This window comes from Plecotus auritus (assembly GCF_963455305.1).
Source record: "Plecotus auritus genome assembly, chromosome: 6".
Taxonomy (NCBI): Eukaryota; Metazoa; Chordata; class Mammalia; order Chiroptera; family Vespertilionidae; genus Plecotus; species Plecotus auritus.
In genome coordinates, this window is record NC_137773.1 from 28,145,685 (window position 1) to 28,164,346 (window position 18,662).

General features: G+C 42.7%; 1 protein-coding gene across 4 annotated transcripts in view; it reads right to left on the reverse strand.

Annotated features, from left to right (window-relative positions):
* Nucleotides 1-18,662, reverse strand: part of ARHGAP26 (Rho GTPase activating protein 26) — a 428,404-nt gene that overhangs the window by 266,808 nt on the left and 142,934 nt on the right. For all 4 annotated transcript variants that reach the window (XM_080672378.1, XM_080672379.1, XM_080672377.1 and 1 more), the window contains exon 10: nt 15,149-15,243. In XM_080672378.1, the coding sequence (XP_080528504.1) occupies nt 15,149-15,243 (95 nt within the window). The remainder of the gene's footprint in view (nt 1-15,148; nt 15,244-18,662) is intronic.

An 18,662-nucleotide genomic window follows, 5' to 3' on the forward strand; every position in this document is an offset into this window, starting at 1 on the left:
AAGGATATGAAGCCAGGTAGAGAGATCCTGACGAAGGTGAACTTAAAGAAACACCCACGCCACAGAATGAGAGATCCCTAGAGATAACAAGGAAGAGAGGCACACCTCTTGGCTTTTCTGAGCCATCTTCCAGTCTCAGAAAGCAAAGGCCTGGTCCTAAATTCCTCTCTATAAGCCAATGTGCCCAGGGAGGTAGGAAGAAACACAGAAGACATCGCTACTCACAGAGAAGGGCACAGAGAAGTAAAGAGATGCTTTTAGACATTGTTTGTTCCTTGAGATCTTATTCATTCCTGTTCTCCAAAATGCTTCACAGAGTGAATAATGGGAAAACATCCAAGCTGGAGAAATTTGGGTGTCTCCTAATAGTTCAATGCTTCTAAACTGCTTTTGACATGGAGAACTTTTATGGAGGTAATCAGCTTTGTAATTATGCTTATAGTAAGTCTATAGTATTTGTGTTGTTTTTGTTCATCCTCACCTCACCAGAGGATATTTTTTCCACTGATTTTTGTAGAGAAGGTATAAGGAAAAGAAGGAGGGAAAGAGAAAGAAAGAAACATCAATGTGGGAGACATCAATTGGTTACCTCCCACACGGGCCCCAACCTAGGCTGGGAATGGAACCTGCAACCCAGGTACATGCCATATACTGGGAACTGAACCCGAGACCCTTTGGTGTGCTGCGCTGACTGATGCTCTAACCATTTAGCAACACTGACCAAGGCAAATGGATAGTATTTTTTAAGTGAATACTTGCCATGTCAGATGGTAAAGTCTTTACATGAATTTGCTCTTTCACCCTCTCAGTGAAATCTGCTTGCTCTTTCAAACTGAGCACAAACCCTCCAGAAAGCATGCACACAATATCAATGTGGAGTTCCCACTATCGATGGCACTCCAGGAGAAGAGACCTGTGCCATATAAATTAACCTGGGAGAAGTCTATGCTCATTAAAGCAGTTATTTACTTAGGATCCACAGATGGGTCCCAGAGAGTCCATAAACCACCTTTCCCCCTCTAAATGTCTACATATTTTTCCATAAAAACAATTCCAACTATCAGATTGTCAAAGAAGACAGCAACACTCAAAAGTTAAGAATTGCTTATATAAACCCTCATCCTTAAAGTCTGAGAAAGCCTAAATGGGAGGAAGAGGTGCACTGTGGAAGAATTAGATCCTGCTACCCTCTGAGTCCACAGCACTGCTGAGGATCACAGAGCAGCACAATGGTGAGACACATGGGGCTCTGCCATGCCCTGAGCACCACCGGCCCAGGCCCCACAAGCACCGAAGCCTGCTCATTCAACCCACCAACAATCACTGCTCCTGGCTTATTTCCATGGTTCCAATGAATATGCTAGACCTATTTATGTTGAAGATATTTTAAATATCACATACCCCTCTTTCATTGATCATTCCTCAACGTCCCCCAAGAAAAATAAGTTTTCAAAGATATGAATATTTAGGTACAGATGGGTTGGGGATTTGAGGCGCACTGGCGTGAGGGTGTGAATGTGTGAGTTCGTTAATGAGTGTGTGTGTGTGTGTGTGTGTGTGTGAGAGAGAGAGAGAGAGAGAGAGAGAGAGAGAGAGAGAGAGAGAGAGAGAGATGGCAGGGGTGGGGGTGGGGGGCAGGGGTCTATGTGGTCTGGAGGGTGAGTAAGCGGATGGATGAGATGGTACACTGAGTATGTGAGGCAGATGATAGGACAGACACTCATTCCCAAGAGGGCGGTCATTCTTATTGTTACAGAATTTACCAGGCAATTGAAAAATACACAGGAAAAACCCATTTATTTCCAGACATTTCACAAGTACCAGCACAGGACTCAGGGGAAACTTTCTCTCCAAATCCTGAACAAAAACATGGAGGAAGCCTTCCCTTTTTATATCTTTCTAGCCCTTTATCTTCCAAATAAGGGTTTTCCAGTCCCCTTTGCAAGTTCTTAAAGAGCCCCATGTACTGGGGCCTTGGACCACAACTAAAGGCCTGGCCTGGCACCAGCACTGATAACTCCATCTGGGGATGGTTTATGGCCTCTCTAAAATGGGAGTAAACAGGTCTTGCAGGGCCAGACAATTAAAGGGGCAGTGGCTATACTGTAGGCCAGCCGTGGGCAAACTACGGCCCGCGGGCCGGATCCGGCCCGTTCGGCTGTTCTATCCGGCCCGCGGAGCCGAAAGAGTGGAGGGTTCTCTTGCTCTCGCCTCTGCTCCTTTACTTTGAATTTATATTAGTTCACACAAACACTCCATCCATGCTTTTGTTCCGGCCCTCCGGTCCAGTTTAAGAACCCCTTGTGGCCCTCGAGTCAAAAAGTTTGCCCACCCCTGCTGTAGGCTATTAAGAATGTGCATTAGGTTAATGGCACAGATTCAGATTGCTAGCCCCCTAAAAATATCTCATTTTCCCCATCATTATGAAGGCCACAGTGGGTACTGGCACCCTAACACAAGCATGACTCAGAAGATGTAACTTCTCTCTCCACCAGCACCTGTCAGGGGTCTCCCTCCTCTTCTCAGAAATTCTCATTCTCAGAACTAAGGGCCCATTCAGTGTGCCAGACCCACTGGGTGACTGCAGAGCTGGCAGCCACCATTCCACAGAGATGACCCTATAGTTTGGAGACACAGTGAATTGCTTATACCCTTCCATCTTTCAAACAGCTAAGTACAAAGCATTAAGGCTTTGAAATTAAAAGACTACAGAGCTACTGTCCACTGCAGAACTCTCAAGTCCCTGGACCTGATCTTCCAGTGTTACTTAAAGTGTTCCTGGACCACTGATTTCAGAATCAGGCATTCCCTTCAAACAGAGATTCCCAGCCCAACCCCATCTTCCTGAATCTGAACTTCTGGACTGAGCCTACGAACTTGGATTTTAACCAACTACCCAGGTGATCCTGATGTACAGTCTGAGGCCCAATGCCATGGGCTTCCCACCCACCCCCACCTTTTCCTTCCTGTTCTCCCTGCCCTGGAGAGCAAAGCCACCCTCTTATCCACACTGGAGTCACGTAGACAACATTCTCCAAACCACTTCCTGCTCGGTGCTCACCAGCAAACAGTGAGACCACAATGCCTAGCATACCAAGATCTCAGGGACCTTGCAAATGTCACATCATCTTCTAGGCACACAGTGTGAAATTTCCACTCAGGGCTGCAAAGAAGAAGTTCAGACAAACTCCAAGATTCTGAAGGGTGAGCCACTTAGCCTTAGTAACCAGGAAACTTAAGAAGATTTGTTTTTTGTTTTTTTAAATATATTTTTATTGATTTCAGAGAGAAAGGGAGAGGGAGAGAGAGATAGAAACATCAATGATGAGAGAGAACCATTGATTGGCTGCCTCCTGCACGCTCCCTACTAGGGATTGAGCCTGCAAACCAGGCATGTGCCCTTGACGGGAATTGAACTCAGGACCCTTGAGTCCACAGACGAATGCTCTACCCACTGAGCAAAACCGGCTAGGGCAAGAGGATTTGTTTTCATTTCAAGAAGAAATATCAAAACAGAAGTTCTTTTCCACATGTAGTGGAGAAGTGAACAAAATGTTCAAGTACCTCCTGCAAGTACCTTAATGAACTCCTGCAAGGGGTCAAATGAGATTGAACGGTAAAAGGCTCTGTAAAACCTAGAGTGCATCATAAGTACAAGGGCTCAGAACACCACTCTAGGCCAATCCAAAAAAGCAAGAATCCAATAGTTTCCAGTTTGACTGTGGCTTCTTTTCTACAGCAGTAGCCCTCCACATTTTTTCTGCCTCAAAATGCCCAAGAGATGGAAAGGCAATGAGTTTCGGGTTTTGTGTGTGTGTGTTTTTTTTTAAGAACACAAAAAGCACTAACTATAACAAAAAAATATGGATAAATTGGACTTCACCAAAATGAAGAACTTCCATTCATCAAAAGATAGCATTGAGCCGAAACCAGTTTGGCTCAGCGGATAGAGCGTCGGCCTGCGGACTGAAGGGTCCCAGGTTCGATTCCGGTCAAGGGTATGTACCTTGGTTGCGGGCACATCTCCAGTGGGAGGTGTGCAGGAGGCAACTGATCGATGTTTCTCTCTCATCGATGTTTCTAACTCTCTATCCCTCTCCCTTCCTCTCTGTAAAAAATCAATAAAATATATTTTTTTTAAAAAAAAGATAGCATTGAGAGAGTGAAAAGACTACAGAGTAAGGCAAGATATTTGTAATTTATATCTCCAGTAAGGCTCATATTATCCAGAATATGTAAAGAATGCCAACAAATAAATAAAAAATGAACAACCCAATTAACAAAATACATAAGACTTGAATAGGCCATAAAGGAGGATAAACAAATGGCTAAGGAGCACAAGAAATTGGACTCAACATGATGACTCACCAGGGAAATACAATGAAAATTACAATGAACCATAACAAACTCCTTCCTGAATGGAGCTCATTCAAAGACCATCAATACCAACTCCTGACAAGAACGTAGAGCCACTGGAACTCTCGTACATGCTGGTAGGAGAGTAAATTAATAAAACCAAACAAAAGTAAACATGCACCCACTCTATGACCTAGCAATTCTACCTCTAGATATATACCCAAGTGAAATGAGTGCATATGTCCACCAAAGGACACATTCAAGAATGCTCACAGTTTTATGCATGATGGCCAAAATTTTCAACAGCATAAACACTAATATCCATCAATAAGAGAATAAATTGTTGTATATTTAAACAATGGAATATCACACAACAATAAAATAGAATCAAATATTGCTATACACAACATCAAGAATGAATCTCATAGACATAATAATGAGGGAAAGAAGCTGGACACAAAAGACTATAGAGGGCATGATTCCATTTCTATGATGTTCAAACACTGACAGACATCAGAACAGTAATTTCGTCTTGGGGAAGGGATATGGGCAATGAATGGGGTGTGGACACAAGGATACCTGCTGGACGACAGAAACTTGATCTGGGTGTTACACAGGCAGAAGGTGTGTGTTTGGGGGGTGGGGGTGAGGGCAGTAATTAAGATACAGGCTTAAGGTTTTAGGCATCTTGTTGCGATTACACCTTAATTAAAAAACGTTTTTTTTAATTACTACCAACAATAAAAATATATTTAAAAAATAAAAAATGTTTTTAAGTAACTTGGGCTCACCAGTTATTCTGAGTCTAGTGCTTCCTTGTTGTGTAAGCCTAGTGGACTAGTAACTGAACTATGCTATTCTTCTTTAAAATGCAAATTATAAGAATACCTACCTCATGGGGTGGTTGTGAAGGTTAAATGAGAGATGTATAAGGCATTTCAAAGGGTCAGACACACAGTAAATGCTCCCAAAATTAGTTATCACAGGGACACATGAGGTGGGAGGGAGGAGGCAAGTAGGATCAAAATTATGGAGGGACATGGACACGTGTGTCCGTTTAAAAAGGAAAAGAAAAGAGCCACAGGCACTTCTGATTCTCATGACCCCACCCCCAAAGCCCTCGCCCACAGAGAGCCCTGAAAATCACACCCCTACCATAAAGCAAGCCAGGCCAAGCACTGAAGTGACATGCAGACTCTGCCATTGCAACCATTTCCTCCTGAGTGAAGCATCAAAGTGCTCTTTTTCACATTTTGGAATTAATGCCTGATAATTTATAAGGACAAAGAAGGAGCCTTGAGCCAATTCTAGAAAATCTGCAAAGGAGCTCCCTCTACCCACCAGATGAGAAAAGGAACAAGGGGCATACAATCCTTTCTAGAGCTCAAGCCCAAGATCCTACTTAGGAGACAGCACTTTATTTTCACTCAGAATCAGTCCTTGTTTACTGCTCCATCTGGATCAGCTTGAGGATCATGATCAAGGATCTGCAATTTTCTCTAAGCTGGCACCCTCCTGTCACACAGGGGCGATGCAGAAAATAGTTATTCATCTATCACAGGGTAAAGTGCCCACCACCATATCTCCTCCAACTCTGGGCTCCAAAAACAGCCCACAGAAAGCCATACTTGGTTTAGCAACACATCTAGGAGCTGGGACCACTGATGTCAGCTCACAGCCTTTTCATCAGCCAAGAACAAGCAGAATCACAACCAGCCCTGACTCCAGGGTTACTTGACAGCTTTCCTACTCATATCTTATTCCTGAATCTGAGTCAACAATAGTGATCTCAGTGGCTTGGCAATTTACCCACTTCCTACTGGACAAGGAAATGCTATTACTAACTCCACCCCACTGAAACAAACACACTCAGAATCTAACAGTACTATTCTTTCTAAATAAACCTCCAAAGAGCTAGGATTTACTCATTCATAAGACTATAAATCTTCTATTGGCAAGAGCTTGTTCCCAGCTTCCATCCACACTACAGTACATTTAAGGGTCAAGTTCAGCGTAAAAGGAGGATGGTGGCACCCACAGAAACACATGTTCTCACAGCCTGTGTTTGAGACCTGCCTCACTGTGTTTATTTAGGAAGAGGAAAATGATAAAAGCTGGGAGAATGAGGCTGCCATCCACAGGTGAAAGGGCTGTGCGAGTAACAGGGAGAAGTGGTCCTTGCCTCTGAAATGCCCCTGGGAAACTGATTTCTAACAGATCCTGGATGAGAGCTCAAAGTTCAATAAATCTTCATTTTCACAAACATATGGCAGATCTTCATTTACATAAAATAGGGCCAAATCCAGGCAGAATGAACTTGAAGAATGACGTCTCTTCCATGTCTGCCTAAGAGACTGCAGGCTCAAATGTCGATAAAGACCAGGCAAGAAAGCAAAATGAGAGAAACTGGGTAAGAAGTTCTTCACTGCCCAAACAAAACTGGGTGTGGTCTCATTTTCATTAAAACATACAGTCTTTTGTTTTTTTATTTTGCACTTCTACTTTTTGATAGAGACATAGGGACAAAGGAGTAGTTCCCTCTACGAGAAAAACAACAGTGCAAGGACAAGGCAAAGTGACAGCTGTCACCTGTCATCATGGTGGGGAACAACAGGGAATGGTGGGGACTACAGCAAGTGAAAAGGCCAAACCCCACCTAGCAGAAACTTCATCATTCAACTCTACAAATAGCTGATACATGGGATGGCAAGATCAGCATTTACAGATATTTCCAATTTTAAGATGTTGCCTCAAACACTACTCAAGCCAAACCAAACATGTCTGGCCCACCAGTTTGCAACTTCTGGTGCCTGTGTCTGTCTTTCTCTGCCTGCCTCTCTCTACCTGAGCTCCACTCCAGGTTATCGTGGCATGTTATAAAGTCATCTCATGCAAAAGGACCAATAATGATGCATGTCTGTGTTCTTGGTTAACCTAAAAGTCAAATACAGCAAAGTATCTCCAGTTCATCAACAAAGGAGGAACCTGGGCTACTTTCCCATCTTTCTCAACGCTCAGGACCTAGAGTCATCACTGAAGGACATTAATCTACTCTTTGGAGATAAAAAGTTATGACTCTGCACAAACTATGCATGCTCTGAAGTAATGGAAAGTCCCTGTCCATTACAGATCTTTGTACATAAGAAGAATATATAACATGTCATGAGAACCTGGGTGGGTTCCAGGTGCGAGAAAAAAGTGAGAGAGAAACTAGAAGTTGCAAACTGGTGGCCCACACACTGTGACTAAGATCTATTGAGTGTTTATTATGGGCAAGCACTGTGCTAAGGACTTTATAAGCATTATCATTTATTTGTCACAATAACTATATGAAGTAACTACCATCACTACACCTCTTTTAAAAAACTGATACTCAGAAATCATTTGCACAATGGCACACCACAAGTAGGTGGCAAAACCTCAGCTTGAACCCAGTCTGCCTGACTTTAAAAGAACGCCCACACCTTAACCACAATGCTGTACTGCCCCCAAGTGCATGCAGTGTATGTCCTGAGATCCAGGGCTACCAGCTCCTTAGGAGGAAAGAAGCACCTCTCCCTCCACCTCTCTCTCCCTCTCTCTCCCCTCTCTCTCTCTCTCTCTCTCTCTCTCTCTCTCTCTCTCACACACACACACACACACACACACACACACACACACACAGTTTTTAGAATAGAAGCAGACTTCTAATTAATAATTTAGAAAGGACCTCATCCTAAATGAATGAATGCCTCATAACCTATTACAGCCTACAGCACTGACCTCCTGGGAGGAAAGGTCCTACTGTTATTACCATAGCAGCAATAAAGTCATCTCATGCATGAGGAAAGGTCCTATAAATTGTTATAGATTAAATATGGCCAACCATATCAGATAATTCCCTACATCTTTATTTTAAAGGAGACTGAAGTCACAAACCACCAGCAAGCCCAGATGAAAAAATCTTTGAGCATTAAGTTGCATGGTTCTTCCACATACCAGATCTCGACTGAGTACCTATCACATGCCAGCCATAATGCTAGGCACAGGAGTAAGCACATTTTAACACACCACACCAGGAGAAAACATTATTAATTACTGAGATGAGTAAGACTCGGGAAGAATGCAAGCACTTGTTACTATTGTTCATAACGAACAATGACAAAATATTCTAATTCAAGAACTCTCCTGGTTCATTTAGGAATATTTTTTTCATTATTACTATTCTATCTCGTGATAAATAGAAATCCACATAAGTAGAAGTTACTGATTAAATTGTCTCTTCAGATTTACATAACAGAAAAATTTTGGTTTAGATTTTTTTAAATAAACACTTTATATATAGAAATTGGAAAACAAACTGGTATACTAAATCAGAAACACCACAGATTTCACTATGCAGACTAAAGCATCAAAAAATAAGGTTGATTCATTTCATACTATAGTCCACTAACAACCACATGCCATTCTTATTTAAAACAGAATCAAACAGCAAGTACTCTCTAATTATTAAAAATAAATGTAAATGACAAGTTTAAATGATAAAAATTCCCAGAACTTCTCAACTAAATTACTTTACAAAACAGCTAAAAAGCAATCCAGAAAGTATGATGTTTCCCCCGGCTCTGCCCCCACCCAAGTCATGGAAGTCAGAGCAGTATAACACCCTCTGAGGAAGGAAAAAGCCATTTCCTCTCTGAAATGTCATTGGCATTGAGACCAGTGCTCTAATCCAACCAGCAGGAAGGCAAAATCAAATATTATTTCAAACAAGGGGTGAGAAGGGGAGGGGAGGGGAAGTTTGAAACCAGGAAAAATGGATTCATCTGTTGCAAAAGATAAAGGTGCATTGCACATGAGGGCCAGGAGGATTGCCTGGTTCTCATCACACGGGGCAGCCGAAATCACTCCACTGTTTTCTTCACCATCCTCAATACACCGACACTGTAGCCAAGAGCCTGACACTTCAGAAATCAGGTGAAATGCAATGTTTACACAGAGGCTAGATTAACTACGCGTGCTTGCTTTTGCTGGAAAATGGGTATGAAATGATTCATCATGAATGGGTGGGAAGAAGGAATTTCTAGAGAAAGAGTGAATCACTTAGAATACCTTTCTCTTAAGGAGTAATATTCACATGATGATTTCTTCTACAGAAATCTACACACACAAACACACACAAACACACACACACACACACACACACACACACATACACACACACACACATACACACACCGCTCTGACTCCTGTCAATGTATGAAGGACAGCTAATTTTCAACTGGACGCCTCGTGGTAACTAATACACATACAAAACTGCCATCTAGAGGTTGAGGACTGAAACAAAGTGTGTTACATAAGATGCTCCTTTTTGGAAAACACAATCTCACACTCACACAATCTCACAAAGACACACAAACAAGTGCATGCATACACACCACATACCAAACTGAAAGCAATAGCATTATTTTAACTTCAAAACTAGTATGGTTTCCTTTTGAGATCAGACCTTGGAAGGAGCATAAAACTTTTTATCTTGTGCAGGAAATATATCTGTAAATAACAAGTTGTCACATACATGTTTTAAAAAATGGAATTTTCCCGTAGTAGCCCCTTTGCACATTTAATACACCTGTCTTTAATCTCAACTTACAGGTGAATAGAAAATTAATGGCACTATAAGAAAAGGGACACCATCAGGATAGAAAAAAAAAATGGGTTCAAAGATACAGCCACCAAAGCTAAGGTTCACCACAAGGACAATGAAGTCCCAGGTTTTAGGGGAGAGAAAAAAATCCAAAGGCACAGCCTTTCCAACACAAGACTGCATCAAGGGTAAATATTAATGCATTCCATCTTTAGAACAATTCTGCAAGATAGGTATGATAAGCCCCTTCTTACAGATATGGTTTAACCACCTGCCCAAATTCACATGGTAGGGGGATGATCCCAAATTCAAACTCAGTGCTGCTTCAATCTTTTACCTGCATTATGCAGCCTGCCATAAAAGCATACTTGAAATAAAGGTGGTTGGACATATTAGTGGGTTTAAATAGGTTTTTCAGATCCTCCATAATCTTTCCAGCCTCCACTATCCTTACTTTAACCAACCTTCCATTTTCCTGGGGGGGTTTTGTGCTATACAGACATGCAGATCATGTGTGTACTTGCTGAAGTTTTCGTTTAAATAGCAACTAACATGATTAAGCTCCTGTAGTCTCTTTCACAACAGTTCACCAAAGTCCCAAAGGAAAAATAATGTAACTCAAACATTGCATTACCTTAGAAAAAAAATTAAACAGCCACATGCACACAGTGCTGTATTAAAGCTGTATAATATGATGTTACTCTGCCTCTGGAAGCAAATTACCAGAAACAGATATTCAGAAATGAACAGAGGTATATAAAACATGCCTAATTAAACAACCAGCCAACCAACACAAAGAAAAGTTCACATACTATGCAAACACAGGACATGGTGGGAAGACGAGGATAGAGGTGACAGTGGGTATGACATGCCTCACTGGGACTGGTCCAGAGGAAAGCTGTCCCTATATTAGTGGAAAGCTTGCAAAAGGAAGACTTCAGATTTGATTTGAAAGAAAAATCAGATGATGACTTTTAAGAAACAAAGTCCAATAGATTCATAGTGCTTCATTAAACTTTATATCTCCATTGTTGGTAGAGTCTCTGGCATATAATTATGCTAAATAAATGAGGGAAGGAGGGAGAGAATGAGAGGGGAAATGAACTCAGGGTATTCCAGTCATGCCATCATTCTCTGTAAGAATGAAAGGTAAGGTCCCTCTGTTGCATTTTCCCCATAGCATTCTGGCCCTCCAAGTTTGCTGAAACACTCAACACACTATGTCTACACACACACACACACACACACACACACACACACACACACAATATGCCTTTAATTACATGAGTGTGTGTGTGTGTGTGTGTGTGTGTGTGTGTGTGCGCGCGCGCATTTTATCCTCAGAGGTAAGTTCCCTGAAGGCAAGGACTATGCTTGTCTTGGTCTCCATTACACCCCTAGCACCAAGTACCTAGGTCACCTCTAAGACTCCAAGTATCTTTGCTGCCACTTCTGGAGTGCCAATGCTGGGGATGAAGCCTTGAACACTCCACATAATATCTCCAAATGTATAGACCATTGGAGGTAACTAATCCTGTAAACAAGAAAGCATTCTAATCGTTTCCTTTCACTGCCCCTTAAGAGCTACATTGATTCGGTGCATCAAAAAATAAGGCTTTTTTCCTATTATTTTCCATATGGTTTAGTGACCCCTCCTGGAAAACATCTGGGAGAAAACAACCATGTGTTACTTAACATCTGTGAGAAATCTCTTAAAAATAAACCAATCCAGTAATACTTGGAGATGACTACCACCAGGATCCTTTAAATTAAACAAATATTTTCCTTACATTTGCTCATTAATATCCATGAGATGCTGCATGGGAGAGTTAATCATTTAAAGTGACTGAAGATAGACACTGCCAAGTATTAGCAATTCACAGGCCACTACCACTAATTCACATGCTACTTTTCCATGAAGTCCATTTTTTTAATTTTTATTTTTCAATTACAGTTGACATTCAATATTATTTTATATTAGTTTCAGGTGTATAGCAAAGTGGTTAGAGAGTCATATAATTTGCGAAGTGGTCTCCCCAACAGATGAAGTCTCCTTTTCACTCAGGAATTTTACACTAAACTCTCTCCAAAAAAGTTGTGATACTTTCAGGGAAAAAATGATAAATTTAGTCTTTATTCAATTAGCCAATATAAAATATAAATCTTCAAATGCCCCTTGCTATCTATTAGAAGTGCTATCCCTGGAAGGGGCAGTCTTTCCCTATTCAGAAAGGTATTTAAGGTGTCAAAACACCAAACTATATAGAAAATAAAAATTACAATTACTACAACAGAACCATGTAAACACATCCTGCTTATTAAGAGGAGATTTAGCAGCCTCATTCTGTACCCCTCAATTCATGCCTAAGGAAAAGAGGCAGCAACTTAGAAAAAATCAACTTCCCAAATCCACTCAGAATGTTGAATGTGACACGTCTGCTCTCCGATTATAATTGGGACATGCAAAGCTTTTATAGGCACAGTAAAGGGGGAGGTGGTATGAAATGTCGACAAGGGTAGAAATGGCAAGTTTTAACTGCCTAAAACGCAACAGTCAACAACTTCTGGGGAAACATCTGAAGGAGAAAACACAGAAAACAATTTAGCATCAAAAAACATCACTGAACTTGCACCCTGTCTCACAGAGAGCTACAATGCAAGGCATGTCCTCTCCCAAACAGCCATGCGGAGAAACGACCATCTCTAGGAACTATACATCTGACCAGCACCAAACAACTGGCCCCACTTCCAAACAAACACATTGTCTTAACTTCTTTCATGGAGGCCAACAATATGAGTCCCCTGCTTTAGAACTGAGAAGAAAGATGTCTACAAGTGATTAAAGCAACCTGATTTAAGATATATTTAAAATCAAGAATAAGCAATTTTAACTTGACGCACACTTTTTACAATACCCCTGGGCTACTCCAACTTAACGTACCCCTCCATACAACCCTTCTCCACTACCTTCCCCTCTCAAATACCAAGCATGGTGAAAGGCTAGGGAACTTCCTTTTCTTTACAAATTGTATTTATTTCTCTTGCATTTAGAGTCTAGTTACTTAACAATAAACAATAACAGCTACCCTGGCCAATGTTGCTAACTTGTTAGAGCATCGACCCGAGTGCCAAAGATCGAGGGTTTGATTCCTAGTCCCAGTTGGGGATTGGGGATTGTGTAGGAGGCAACCAATTGATGTCTCTCTCTCACACATTGATGTTCCTCTCTCTCTCTCTCTCTCTCTCTCTCTCTCTCCCCCCCCCCCTTCCTCGCTCCCTCCCTTGCACTCTCTTTAAAAAGTAATGGAAAAAATATCCTCGGGGAAGGATTAATAATAATCCTATATAATAAAAGGCCAGCGACTATAGCAGCATAATGATTGGAACAACCTATCGACCAGTCGCTATGAGGTGCATTGACCACCTCTCGGTCCCTCCCCGAAGCCCACAGGCTCCGATCGCTTGGATGGCCAACGGGAAACCACGGGGGAACCAGGGTGGTGGTGGGGCGGGACTGAGGACTGGCAAGCAGGCGGAAGGCAGACCTCTTGGTTTCTCCCTGACCTCGGCCTGCAGGCTCTGATCGCTGGTGAACAGGGAACCATGAAGAACTATGCTGGGTGGCAGCAAGGTGGGACTGGCAAGCAGGCGGAAGGCAGACCTTTTGGTCCCTCCCCCAGGCCCGTAGGCTCCAATCATGGCAAACAGGGAACAGGGGTGAGCTGCGGCGGGGCGGGACTGGGGACTAGCAAGCAGGCGGAAGATGGCCCTGATCACAGGCTAGGCCTAGGGACCCTACCCGCACACAATTTCGTGCACTGGGCCTCTAGTAATAATGACAACAGCTAATACTTGTTGAGCATTCATTATTTGCCATTCTGCTAAGTATTTTTATATGCATTTTCTTCTTAAATCCTTACAATTCTAAGAACTAGGTACTATTTCCATCTTAATTTTCCAGATAAGGAAATCAAGGCCCCTGAGAGATTAAGTAACTTGCCCAAGGTCACATGGCTACTGAACAAAGTCAAAATTTAGATCCAGGTTGCTGGACTAGAGAGCCAGAGTTATAATGACTAAACTGCTAAAGAGACACAGTTATTTCCATGAACTTCTCACTTAGGCCAAAAGGGCATGTTCTCTGTCTGGGAGCTCCAGCAGCCTCCAGCAGCCACAGTGCAGACACACATCCTGGTAGCAGAAGGGGTCCCACACCTGCCACACACAGAGGGGCACACCCCAGATGGTACTCCATTTCTGGATCCTCTAGATCTGGGGCTAAGTGGCCATAGGTAACGTCTCAAGGAGGGGAAAAGTACTGGCTTATCAAAACAGTGTGGCTTTTCCATTTAATAAAGGCGAGAAATTAAGTGATATTACAGGAGAATCATGCTGGGATTTAAGGATCTTCCTGCTAGCACTGCTGATCTTGAACAGATAGCTCAAATAAGCTGAGCACATGGCTTTCATTGAAAGAATTAACCTGTTGCCAAGGAAAGTGTCTCTAAGAATTGGAATGTTGTCAAACTAGCTTAACACCACAAAATGGTACAACTTAATGAGACACTATAAATCTTGAGGAATAAAACACAGAGTTCTCTCTCCAAAGACTGTGATTTCACAAGTGGGTTGCTATTGTCCCTGGGTGGGCGCGTGCACACACACACACACACACACACACACACACCCTCACACAGGGGTAGGTGAAAAGCTGTAACTAAAAGCTGACTTTTTTTAAATTGAGGAGAATGTCTCCCCGCCCTTCCCTTTATGCAATTCCTTTTGAAACATTTTATTGAATTTTAAAAAGTAAACATTTCTTTAAAGTAAACAAATCTCAAATAGCTGATACAGTCATGTTAAAGAGTCAGTTTTATTTAAACATCTATTCAACCTCCTGAGACAAAACACGCATTCCTAAGACAAGGAACCTTCACACTAAAATAAAACCAACCAACCAACAGCTCAGTGCTGAACCAAAAAATGTGAGGAGGTGACACTGATCCTTAAAAATCAGCAACAAGCCAGAGTCTATTCCCAAATGAATATTAAAAGGTGGAGAAGGAAAAGAGGGGAAGGAAAACAGAAAGTTTTGACTGAATGGAAAAGATACGATATCCAAATGCAGTAGTATTTGTTCCTGGGAAAAGTGTGACAGCTACTCACCTGTCTACTGCTTCGACATCAAAGCAAAACCTCTTCTCAATAGAGTCTGTTTTCCGCCGGATGCAGGATTTGAGAGTGATCGACTCGTCTTCTCCCTGTTAGGAACACACAAACTATCAAGATGAGGCCAGGTTATGGGCTCTGCTTCCCTCCAGAACAAACATGCCCCATGGACAGGACTGATTATTTCCTCTTCTCAAACCTGAATGTTCATGACCACAGGAGGTAAACAGTTGATCATAAGCCTTCTCAGGCGGCTAAAATTTGTCAACCATCTTCTACCTGGAGCCAAATGTCTTTAGTACTGGTAGATCATGATGGTCCAGCATCAACCCATGTTACATTGAATTCTTGTTGATATTATTTTAAATAGGTTTAATCTGTAGATTTGACACGAGTCGAAACAAAATGACCTTGAGGTTTCCTCCCAACTCTGAACTTCTTGGGTCTTGGTTCAGTTGTCACTTCTCGGGAAAGTCAAATACCCTTACACATGTTCACACAGCACCATGTGCCTCTCCCTCCCTCAGAGCACTGATCACAGCTGAAATTTCCCATGGATATGAGCAATGACTCAAATGACATCTCTCTCTTCATTGGACTCTAAGCTCCCTGAGGAAAGGGACTGTGTCTGCTTTTGCTTACTCTTGTATCCCCAGAGCCTAAACAGGCCTTGGACTAGAATAGGCACTCAACAAATGTTTTAACAGATATATTGAGGTATAACTAATGTGTAATAAACTGCACGCGTTTAACGTGTACAATTTTATGAGTTTTGATGCCTGTATACATCTGTGAAATCATAACCACAATCAAGCTAATGAATATACCCATCACCTTAAAAAGATTCCTGCTGTTCCTTTGTAATCCATCCCTGTACCCAGAAAACATTGAATGTGCTTTCTGTCACTATAGGCAAGTTTGCATCCTATATAATAAAGAGCTAATATGCTAATTAGACCGAACAGCAGAACAACCATCCAGACGACCTTCCAGATGAAGCCGGAGCTGTAAGGGCCGAGGCAGCCAGGGCTGTGAGGGCTGAGGCAAATGGGGCTGCGAGGGCCAAGCCCCTTGAACGAATTTTGTGCATTGGGCCTCTAGTATTCTATAACTTTACAGAAATGGTATGCCCTTTTATGTCTGACTTCTTTCACTCAGCATAATTCTTTTGCAATTCATTCATGTTGTGCAAATCAAGAGTTTATTTCTTTTTATTGCTGAGTAGTACTCCATTGCACAAATGAAATGCTATGGTTTTATCATATAGCACTAATTTCTTCTCTTTCTGTCATGTAGGAATTTGTTAAGTATCCTGTTTCTCCTGCCTGTCCCAATCTTTCTTGTTCTAAACTAAGGAGGAAGTCAGTAAACTTGCATAGTTTGTTGAAATAATAGGAAATGTGACTGCATATGGTAAAACTAACCTCGCACTAATATCCGAAAAGTACACAAAACACAGAAGACCTAGGAAGAGATAGTTTATATTCACAGCCTTACATCTATTGGGTTTTACTGAATAGCTAAGATTAAGTTCTCAGACTGAAAACTGCTCCTTCCACACTGTGTGAAACACAAGGGATTCTGACTATGTTGATGTCTGACTATATTTCAAATTGAGTGGACATGGACCAGCTTCTACTTTGAAAGCTTATAGAGAGGTATCCCTGGTAAATGGGAGGGAACATGAGAAATATAAAATATTGTCAAATATAAGAAAACAGAAGATTCTGTTCCCAGGATGACTATATCATATCAAGAAAAATATATAAAGACAATCTGTTCAACTGCCGATGGTTTAAAAAAGTGGGGGATGCAGACAATAATCACTTAAACAGATAAATGAAAAGTTAGACGTGACAAAAACTAAGTTGTGTTACAAAAGCCTAAATTAAGGAGATTTGACCTGGTTAAGAAGGTCAGCAAAGGTTTTCCGGGACTTGGACTTGAAGGATTGATGAGATAAGACCAGCCTTGGGGATGAAGAAGAGCAAGTGGAAAAAACCTGTGGTCAGTCCTTGCCTCCCTAAAGGAACTGAGGGAAGCTAGTGTGGCTAGAATTCCAGAGCAAGAGGGAAAGTGGAATGAGAAAGGGTTTGAGGAATACAGCAGCAAGATCATGCAGACTGCGGTCTGTATGCTGAGCGCTGTGGGGAAATAATGAAATATGTCAAATGAGGGAAGGAATAAGGTTAGCTTTGGGCTGTTGAACACCTCCTGCAGAGAGGTGCCTCCTCTCAGACTGCAGGATGCAGGGAAGTCTCTCTCACCAGAGAAAAAAGACAGATCACATAAAAGGGAAATGCATGCAGTGAGTACACCGAGGAAAGGAGAACCCTTGAAGCATAGCAAGGAACTCCCAACCACGGAGCCTGATGCAGCCTGAGTTCCAAATGTGGCCACAAGAACATCCTCCAGCCCACCCACTCTTCATATAGTGTGACTTTGATACTCCTTCTCCCACTGAGAGGCAGTGTCTGCATCCTCTCCCACCGATTTGGGGTGGATTGGGTGGGCTTTTGTGACTGTTTCAAAAAAACATAGGACAGCCCTACCCGTTTGGCTCAGTGGATAGAGCATCAGCCTGCGGACTGAAGGGTCCCAGGTTCGATTCCAGTCAAGGGCACATGCCTGGGTTGTGAGCTCGATCCACAGTGGGGTCATGCAGGAGGCAGCCAATCAATGACTCTCTTTCATCATTGATATTTCTATCTCTCTCTTCCTCTTCCTTCCTCTCTGAAATCAATAAAAATATATTTTTTTTAAAAATAGGGCAAAAGTGAAAAAAACCAAGATGGCGGCATAGGTAAACACCTAAACTGCTGCCTCGCACAACAATTTCAAAACCACAACTAAAAGACAGAACGGACACCATCCAGAACCACAGGAAAGCTGGCTGAGTGAAAATTCTACAACTAGAAGGAAAGAGAAAAGCTCACAGAGAATTGGAGGTACGCAAAGGGTCTTTGTGCGCGCAGAGAGGAAGGGCGGCTGAGAGCCTGGCTGACTTTCTCTGGCGGAAGGGGGAAGGAAGCCCCCGACCGAACTGAACCCCAGTTCTGACTGCACTGAACCCCAGTTCCGGGCGAGCCCCTGGGGACCCACGCTCTTACGGGGGGAGTCTGGACTCTCGGGTGGAGACTCGGGAGCCGGGGAAGGTGGAGGACTGAAAGCGCGCACGCGCCAGTGCGCACAAAGGCTGCGGAGGTTGCCACAGGCTTTCCCTAGTGGAAGGGAGTCAGAGGCTCCTGAATGCACTGAGCCCCAGTTCTGACTGCAGTGAACCCCAGTTCCAGGCGAGCCCCTGGGGATCCACGCTCTTGTGGGGGGAGCCTGGACTCTCGGGCGGAGACTCGGGAGCCGGGAAGGCAGAGGTCTGAAGGCACGCACGTGCGCACAAGGGCAAGGCTGACGGGAAGCCAAGACTGAGACTCAACCCCATCAAGGCTGAGCACAGAGGCTATTGCAATTTGGCAAGTCTAATCCTATAAGGCTGTCTCCAGCACCGAACTTC